Source organism: Amblyomma americanum, chromosome 1, assembly GCF_052857255.1.
Source record: "Amblyomma americanum isolate KBUSLIRL-KWMA chromosome 1, ASM5285725v1, whole genome shotgun sequence".
NCBI lineage: Eukaryota > Metazoa > Arthropoda > Arachnida > Ixodida > Ixodidae > Amblyomma > Amblyomma americanum.
In genome coordinates this window covers 241,335,600-241,345,456 of record NC_135497.1, presented here as the reverse complement: position 1 = coordinate 241,345,456, position 9,857 = coordinate 241,335,600, and the positions used below count along the sequence as shown (strand labels likewise).

At 46.6% G+C, this 9,857-nt stretch overlaps 1 protein-coding gene across 1 annotated transcript; it reads right to left on the bottom strand.

Moving 5' to 3' along the window:
* Positions 1-4,388: 4,388 nt before the first annotated feature.
* On the bottom strand, positions 4,389-5,301 carry Yip1d1 (Yip1 domain-containing 1). Its single transcript, XM_077648814.1, has one exon. It carries the CDS (start codon positions 5,224-5,226, stop codon positions 4,441-4,443), a length of 786 nt encoding a protein of 261 aa, XP_077504940.1. The 5' UTR covers positions 5,227-5,301; the 3' UTR covers positions 4,389-4,440.
* Between the last annotated feature and the right edge of the window lie 4,556 nt (positions 5,302-9,857).

Here is a 9,857-nt window from a genome sequence, read left to right as displayed (position 1 = left end):
ATAGGTGATTGCTCTTCTAAGATCTCTGGTTTGTTCATCATCAAATATTGCACAGAGATGACATTCTATCTGCTTCGTATATTGAAGGGTACAAAAACAAAATTATAAATGCAAGCCAACAATACGATTTTTTTCAACGTAAGAAGATTCCTTCTAGCAAGTTTCAGTCCCATGTGTTGAGTGAAACGTAATTTGACTTTGAATGTTGTCCGAGTAGCTGCTTGCGCCAAGGTACACTTGCCCCAATCATTGTGGCATCACTGAACCCAGTGTTTTACAGGAACAAGTGCTTGCCGGTGACTCCAACGCCATCAGGAATGTCGTAATCCTTTTTGGCCGTGACTTGATGAAATGTGCTCCAAAGCTGGCACTGACAGAGGCTGAAATTGCCAATTTGTATTTAATTATTTATGCTGTTCAGTGGTGTTTTCAGCTCATTTTCATCATTACTAGGCCCATAGGTGTCTTTCAAGGCAAACTTTATTGCACTGAGCACTAGTGCATGCCTGGTGAGTGCAGTAGAAGTGAGAAGACCAGTGTCTCCCAGCACAGAAGGGGGTAGAGGAAACATGCAAGAAAAATTTGATAGATGAGCAGAAATATGCAGTGTACAATACATTGCCATGCTATAATAAAATGGCAAACAAGAATCTTGTTGCAGATAATCAGTAGTATTGGTAATCTGCACCATTGCAAATTGGCAGTCTGACATTTAGATTACACAGTGGGCTTTCATGCAGATGGAAGCTTGATGGACGTTTTCCTGTGCAAAATCGATTTTGTTGGTTAGGGGTCATAGCTAATTTGCCTAGTTGCAGTTTGTTCCACGAGCTGTCAGAACATGTCTAAGATTTTGTGATGTACAGGCACAACTTGCTGCTCCAAGTCTGGCAGTTTTTGCACACAGCACATTATCAAATGATAACGTGCATTGGCCAGTGGTTGAAGAAGACTCGGGTGCATTGCATAAAGTTGAAGGTCTTAAGTTCACTCTGCACTGGTTTTTAGCACATGCTCCAGATTTCTGCTCTTTGATAGGCAGCTTTTGTGTGGCAGGTACACACAGGAACAAATGCAGCTGCTTCAGACAGCAACATTTAGTTTACGGGAGAGACTTGTAACTACCAAATATTCAAAGAAGGCATTGCAGAATGAATACAACCTCCATAGCATTGAGTCATCCTTGCACTGAACTTCATTTAATCTGCAGCTATCATAGTTGCAAGCCGTGCTTTTCATTAATGCAATACCCTCGACAGGCATTTCTCTTTTGCAGCAAATGAACAGGCTGAGCTGAAGTGTATCCAGAAGGCATTGCCCATCATGTTAGCTTCCAACAGGTGACTTTGATGCCATCACAGCTCGGGCAGCACAAATTAATTCAGAGTAGATAGGGCTGAAGTCTGGTCAGGCATTGGATTAGGAATGCAGTCACAGAACCCGTATGAGGTTCCGAAACGTCTCAACTTCGTCAGTGACCGCATTCCTTTTTCCCTTAGTCTCCAATATATGTTGCATCTTTGAAGTATTGACGAATATTTTTAGTCCTTGTTCTAGTGAGCATCAAGTATGTGGTGCAAGTATACCCAAGGCTTAGCTGTTGGTCATGTGTGTCCATGCCCCTCAAACAAATTACCAGGAGCTGGGATTGCAGGCCTCGGCGCTCCTTGCTAAATGTTTCAGAAGCTGAGAGATGTCGCACTATCTACCGAGCAACACTTGTCATTCAGTTTTCAGAAATAAAATTCATTACCAAGTAATACCAATTTATCCTGCTTCTGTCCATAATGCAAGGCACTACACTTGTCACTCGCAGTCTTTGGAAATAAAATTCAACTTAAGGGATTCGATATTGATACTTAGTTAGTGGACAGTATTAACCACACAAATACCTCAACTTTGCGATTCTGCGTCGGAACTCTTCGTAAAGGTCCCCTGCACCACTTCTGCAAGATCTTCATATGTTTGATGCTCGAGTCTTTTTCATGCCATTTGCACACTGGCCAGAAATGTTACATGCCCAAGTGAAAGGCATGTCGCCAGCATCCTTGCATGAAAAGGAGGTGGCATTTATAACCACGTTACAAACGTGTTCTAATCAAAAACTAAATTGCATCATGTGATGGACACAGCACCGAAGGGCACACTGCACATGCTACACGGGTGGCATTGAGGGAACTGCTTTGAGCATTCCCTTGTATGCTTGGTAATGTGGTGCCGAGAGGATAGAGAAAACCTTAAAAACATTGGTCAGGGACTTGCCATTTATGAAAGTTTGATCAGATAGCAAATGTCAAGTGGCACTGAAAAATCATCAGGCAACAGCATATTTGTCTACTACATAGCAGTCTGCACAAAGGTAATGGTTAATGATTTACAATAAGTCCTCGCTGCAGCAAAATTGTTCGGCTGGCAAAAAGCTTCCCCTGTAAGCTGCATTTTGAGGAAAGTGGACGCTAAAAGGAGCTATATGAAGCAGGAAATGCAATCCAAGTACTTGCAACAAATATTTGGGTAATGGATGCTTGTTACTGCAGCCAGACAGCACATATAAGCTCATAAAGGAATACTGTTCCGAAACATTTTGGCGCCAGTCGCCGATTTTCTTCTAAAATATAGTTTATGGCAATCTGGGTCCTATAAAATGGCTTAAATATTTCTTTGCTGCGTTTAAAACTGGCTGTGTGCTGGACAATGTCCAGTATGGAGAAAACTTTGAGACTTCCAAAGCATGGAGGAAGACTGGGGCTTTCGTCGCTCACATGTGTGCTTATGCATATTGGCTGCACTGTTACGAGTGGTAATAAATGCTGAAAAGCGCTTTACCGCTGCTGGAAATTCCCATGAATCCACTTTTTTTTTTTACCGCTACTATGAAATGTACTCGTACCGACTTCCAGCTTTTTGGAAGCTCCTGAAGAACAGGAGAATGATAAAACTTTGACCACACTCTGTAGATAGCAGCACAAGTTCTAAAAGTAGCTAAGAACGAGCTTTTTATGGCATTAAACCTCCTTTCATGGCTGCTGCACCTGCAGTTCTTACACAAATTTTCCATTTCCAGGTCTCTGGAGGATACACCTAGCGAGGCAGACATTTAACTTCGTCAATGCGCACAGGCAGTTTCCACATAACTGCCTCTCACCATATCTTTGCCTTCAATTCCCATTTCCACTGTGTTCCCTAACATCTGTCTGGTTTTTTCATCAAGGTTTAGGCCAGCTAAGATATATATGGTAGATGTTGGGCACGTGAAATTGAATTGCGATAGTTTCCTGTGCCCCTCCTTTATTGCTTGTTACTGCCATGGTGTAGATGGACGGAAGGAGCACGAGTAGAGTGCCAGCATGATCTTAGCAGCACTGTATGCGAAGTCTGCTTGAAAAGACGTAAAGCCAATAGTTGCAACCTGTGAAGCCATATGCAGCCGCACCAGGTTTTGCTGGCTTGCCCTTTGCAATAAGCAGAATCTGCCACCACTGCACTTCAAGTAATGGAGTCTGAAAAACACACTGCTGTTGGGACACAAATAAAGCTCAAAGTAGCTACTAGAATATGGCAGAGATTTACTGTACTTTGCCTTACTATCCACATTTGCTGCCAAGATACATTACATTACATGTAGTTTTCATGTGCCAGAGCAATGCTCCGAGTGATGAGGCACACCATATGGAGGTCTTCGGATTAATTTCAATCACCTGAAGGGTCTTAAATGAGCATTGCAGTATCGCCACACATGCGTGTGCACACTGTTGCATTTTTTTTTTTTACACAAAACATGAGAGAGCTCTAGTCAAATGTGTTAACAAAGTCGGGCAATAAAACTCCATCCAAATAATAAAGTTTCAGTTAAGGGCACAGTTACCGTAACAAGCACACTGCTGTACCTTAGCTTATAAATTTTTTTTAAACAATGCAAAAACCGCTGCCAGATGCTGTCCGCAAGAGGGACTAAGCTGCCAGATTCAAGCAAGTTATTTCCCGGAAAGAAAGAGTAAAAAGTTGCATCTTTAGCTGCAAATATCTACTACTCTGCATAGACAAGTATGCCGTTAATATGGTAGCAACTTAAATGTGAATTAAAAAAACAATGGAAATCAACGGCGGGCGCAGCTGCCAATATGGATGAAACTTACAAGCTCAAGAGAAGCATTAGGTGCAGAAATGTGCCCTGCTTTTACTACATTGCCTGAAGAAAAATATGCACGCACCAGTCGCCAGAGCTCCTTGGAAGAATTCCAAGCAACGCTGGTAGACATCGGGCGCACTTAGCACTGCAAGAGTACCCCCGCGCGGCAGTTATAAGCGCAACGTAGCACAACGCGAACTATGCTTTGCCAGCAGAGCTTTGCCCGACAGGTGGGCAGAGCCAAACTTGAAGCGCGTCATGGAGGCGCAGGCGTTTTATTCACTCAGACACATGCGACGGCAATGGGGGTGCTAGAATATGGTGAGGAGCGCAAATACTCCGTACACAAGGGCGCAGGGGTAGAGGACGAGTGGTTGCTGGTGCACCATGCTCAGCGCTGTGACAAACAGCTTGGACGCAGACAGCGCGCACCAAACGACGACGGCCAGTGCGACGGCGGTGCCCAGGCTGCCCTTCAGCGAGAACAGGATGGACAAGCCTGAGAGCAAGACCATGGGGAGCAAGCAGTAGCCCAGCACGCTGACCGTGCAGCCTACTGAGATACCGGACGCACTCATCAGGTTCAGCAGAGAATACATGGCCAAGCAACCAAGAACACCGATTCCGTAGATGTAGCCAAAGTGCACCTTGCCCGTGAGCAGCAGGAACCCTCCGAACGCGAGGCAAAAGACTAAGGGTCCAGCCAGGTCAGTCTCCTGCAGTATGGCCGCGTCCGGGTCCTTCATGGGGTTCAACACTGCTAGCGTCTTCTGCAATATGTGGTCGAAGTTGATGCCCAACTCTTCTAGCAGCGGCGGCTCGTTCTCAAAGTCGTCGTCCGATCCGTACGATCCCAAGCTGGAATCTGGCGTCAAGATGCTACCGGTGTAAGGCGATCCCGCTCCCACGTAGCTCGACGGATTGCCGTACCCGGGCGCGCTCACTCCCCCGCTGGGTGCCCCGTAGTCGAAGTTCGCAAACTGCTGCTGTGCCCCGAAGTCATGCTGGGAGCCTGTGTCGTACATGTAACCTTGCTGGACTGGCGGTGGATTATTCCAGTCATAGTAAAAATCCTGATTAGGGCCATAATTTGACATCACGGCCGCTTCTCGTACATTGACTTGCGGACAGCGTCACAATTCGGAAGCGGAAGCAGCCCTACCTTACCCTCCAAACCATGCACCAAACCAGAGCCAGGCGGCCAACCGCCTGCCCAAAGGCACGCCTTAGTGAACTAGAATAGCTATACCTTTAAAAAAAGAAACGAATACGGAGGAAAAACTAAAAGCCGCAGCAAGTTGCAGGGCCTCATGAATAGCTGGAGATTGAGAAACGAAAGCTTTCTTCCCCCTGAAGCTGGGTAGCCTATTATAGGTGACCTATGGACCTATGCTGCACGAAGTGGCCATGCTCCAAACCACTGCAAAAAAATTGAGTTACATTTATATAGTATTTCGTAGCAGCAAATTTCCTTCAAAACTAACGTTTCTGTTATTTTTGTGAAGTGTTGTGGGCATGGATGGGCATTAGCTTGTGGGGCAAAGCCAAAGCGACCCGTGCCAAACGAACATGGAAGTTTTTTTTTCCTCCATGTGAACCAAAGAGGATATATAAAACTTTCAAGTTTTATATACCCTCCTTGATGCGAACGAAGGAAAAGGCGGTAAAAGCAAGACCTACTGAACTAGCGGCGTGCACACTTGGCACTGCTCTAGCGCGCATGTTCCAGTTCATGCCTTTTGCCGCTAGGGAACGGCAGCTACGGGCGTCTCGACGCTACAATTAACCTGTTAGGCAAGATGGCGTTGGTTACTTAGAACCTTGGGCAGTGTGTCGTGCGGCGCCGGAGTAAGGCTCTCTTTTGCGATGACTGCTCCGCTGCCGGCCAGGGGGCGCTTCGTGGCTAGGTAGTATCTTGGGGTGTGGATAAATAACAGTGCTGAGTATCTGACAGAGCATGAAAAATATGTAATGAATAAAGCTAGTAGGAATGCAGCTGTCATGAAAAATAGGGCACTGTGGAATTACAATAGGTATGAGGTGGTAAGAGGGATCTGGAAAGGGGTGATGGTCCCTAGCCTGACCTTCGGGAATGCGGTCCTGTGTATGAGGCCAGATGTTCAAGCAAGGCTGGAAATTAGGCAACGGGGAGTAGGGAGGTTAGCTTTGGGAGCACATGGCAATACACCAAATCAGGGGGTACAGGGGGATATGGGATGGGCGTCTTTCGAGAGCAGAGAGGCTAGCAGTAAGATAGCATTTGAGGATCGATTGAGAAGGATGGAGGAAAAGCGGTGGGCTAGGAAAGTTTTCAGATACCTGTATATAAAGAATGTTGACACGAAATGGAGAAAGCGAACTAGAAAATTGACAAGCAAATATCTGGACAGCAGTAAGGGGGCAAATCAGCAATTATCGGTTAAGAAAAAGGTTAAAGGAACAGAGAGAGCGTTGTGGAAAACAGGGATGCTGATGAAATCGGCACTGGAAACATACCGGACCTTTAAACAGGAAATTGTCAAGGAAAATATCTATGATAATTGTAGGGGAAGTTCTTTGCTGTTTGAGGCCAGGACTGGAGTTTTGCGGACTAAGACGTATAGAGTCAGGTACCAGGAGATAGACACTTTGTGCATTGCGTGCGGAGAGGAGGAGGAAACGGCTGAACACTTGATACTTTTCTGTAAAGGGCTTCACCCTACAGTGGAAGGCAGCGGGGCTGACTTACCCAAGGCATTGGGGTTTAGGGATAGTGAGGGGAAAGTGGATTTTAAAAGGTTAGAAGTAACCAAGCGAAGGTTATCTGATTGGTGGCTAAAAGCAAGACAGGAGTAAAATTTCACAAGACATGGCTAGGTGGCTTGAGCCACCGCCCGATGTAAAGGGTTCAGCCGTATCCATCCATCCATCCATCCATCCAGCTTGAGCCACCGCCCGATGTAACGGGTTCAGCCGTATCCATCCATCCATCCAATGTCGGCTGCTCCGCGAGCCGTCTGCTGCGTTGCCGCGGCACGGCGGTACATTGTATAAGTACTGCATGGTGCATTCTTTAGATGTTGCGTCTCCCGCATCTTTCCACTCCCCTTTTCCTCTTCTCTATGAAACTCTACCTATCCTCCTCTCTATCTGCACGCCGGCAGTGGTGGTGGTGCGATAGCATCAGTCACAGGCCCGTGCACTTTCCTTTCCTCTTCCCCTTTCATCCACTTACTACTACTACTACTACTCGAGATATTTTCTGGCTGCTAATGGCACATTTCCATAAGCAGGGGTAGCATTTCAACAATAATGCGTTGTACGGCCGCCGCGGTGACTGAGTGGTTATGGCGCTCGGCTGCTGGCCCAAAAGACGCGGGCTGAATATCGACTACTGATCCGGAGTTCCCGGGTTCGAACCCGACCGCGGCGGCTGCGTTTTTATGGAGGAAAAACGCTGAGGCGCCCGTGTGCTGTGCGATGTCAGTGCACGTTAAAGATCCCCAGTTGGTCGAAATTATTCCGGAGCCCTCCACTACGGCACTTCTTCCTTTCTTCTTTCACTCCCTCCTTTATCCCTTCCCTTACGGCGGGGTTCAGGTGTACAACGATATATGAGACAGATACTGCGCCATTTCCTTTCCCCCCAAAAAACAAAAAAAAACAAACAATCCCGGCCCCGGCGGTCGCATTTGGGAGGAGGCGAAATTCTAGAGGCCCTGTGTACTGTGCGATGTCAGTGCACGTTAAATAACCCCGGGCGGTCGAAATTTCCGGAGCCCTTCAATACGGCGTCTCTCATAGCCCGAGTCGCTTTGGGAGTACGTTAAACTCCGTGAATAATGCGCTGTTTCGTGCAGCGCGCAGCACTAGGAAACCGATAATACCAACGATGAAAATATTTCTTGGTGCGGGCTTTACCGGCCATTAGCCATGAGCTAAACAAAGTACTGGACGCATTCAGCGTGTGCTAGCTGGATCTCGTTTTTCCGATCCTATCCACACAAGCTGGTAAACTCGTTGCATGGAGCCAGTTAGAAGCCTGCGGTGTGTTGAAACTCACGTCCAGGTCATTTTCATTGTTTTAGAAAGTTCGCGCATTAAGCGAAAACGGGTCGTGGTGTCGACATTTATTTATTCAAATTCCAAACATGACACACCATGCAAAGCAGAGCCTTTGTAGGCTACATACCACACTCATTTGCACATCCTCAGCTTAAGGTGTTTCGATCAGTCGTTCTCGCTGGGAGCTCCTGTCATTATTTAAAGATTTCGTGTAGAATCGGAACCTGAGGAGCACGTAAAACTTAATTCGAAGGGAGACATCAGTATCACGGGCAGGACAGCCAACCGTTGAAGGGGAATACCATGTAGAAAGAAAGCAAAATCTGACGTACATACATACCTGCTGCACTAATCTTTCTGGTGCTAAAAAGAATGGTGAAAGAATCTTCCAGTGTGGCAATTAACTTTGCAAGTTGACCAGATGGATACAATAGGCCACCACAATCAAATTGCCGGATGAACTCATTTTGCACGAGATCTGGTTTGCAGCGACCTTGGCAATTGTCAAGCATTTAAGCATAAAGGCTGTATACTGTGCTCTGTAGCGCCTTACGGGCCACATACCTAGCAACGTAGTGAACAAGGCGGCTGGAACTATTTTCAGCAATGTAGTCCAAATGGTCTCCAGGAGGAAGAGAATTCAAAGCAGTTTCTGCCTCATCCAGCCTTCCTTCAAGATCCACGTATGCTCTGTGCAGCTTCACCTTCATTCGTCGCAGTGCCCGGCGCATGTTAGCAGTTTTGCTCCTGACGACCACCTTTCGACACCTTCTTCGAGACAGCTGGTCCTGTATTAATTTGCGCTGGTACTTGCAGTGAACGCATGCAATGGCTGTACCGTCCTTGACCACGAGCGTGCACCTCTTGAAAAAGAAATTTCCGTCGAATTATGGGCACTTACCAGTAACTGGTTGTACACCTGCACCAGAGCACGATTCAGCTTATTAACGTGCCCGATTAGCACCTCCGCATCTGCTGGCTTTAAAATATCTCACTGAAGCTACTTCTTTCCCCATATATAAGCTTTAGCCACAGCAAGAGACTCCCTGACCAGCTGTGTAGCCGACAAGTAAATTTTTACAAGCTTTTGCAAAACCAATTTGTTTGTGTCTCCGGCAGCATCCAATTCACACTCAGCGTAGTGAATACATTTTTCGCAGCATGGCAAGGTGATTTCTGACCACATATCAGGTGTTTTTAGGCTTGCATATGGTACATATGCATTTTTCTTGGCGAAAACCGCATTGTTCGGCTCCTCGGGACTGTCGCAATCAGGTGTAGCTGTTGGCTGATTTCCTTGTGTGCTTGAACACCGCCTCCGTTTTGCTGCACGAATTGTGTGAAGGAAGGAAGGATGGCCTCAGACGTTGCTGGCACATACCCACTGTGGGGGAGTGGCCAAGACACAGGCGGTTAATTACTGGATACAGGAAAGTTTTGACGGGAAAAGGAGTGGTAATAGTATGTAGTCTGAGAGATTGGAAGAGGGAAGGAAAGGGGTCCAGTTAACTTGGAGATCAAAGATGGGACAATTGCTTAATGTGCATAATAGTACACAATGCCTGTAATGTTGCAATGTCGTACTGACTGAGGGCGGGAAAAAGAAATTAGAATGGGAGTCGCTGCGTTTCTTGAAGAAAATTCTGCACAGCAGAGCGCACACTCCTGTCGCTTCGTCCAAGCA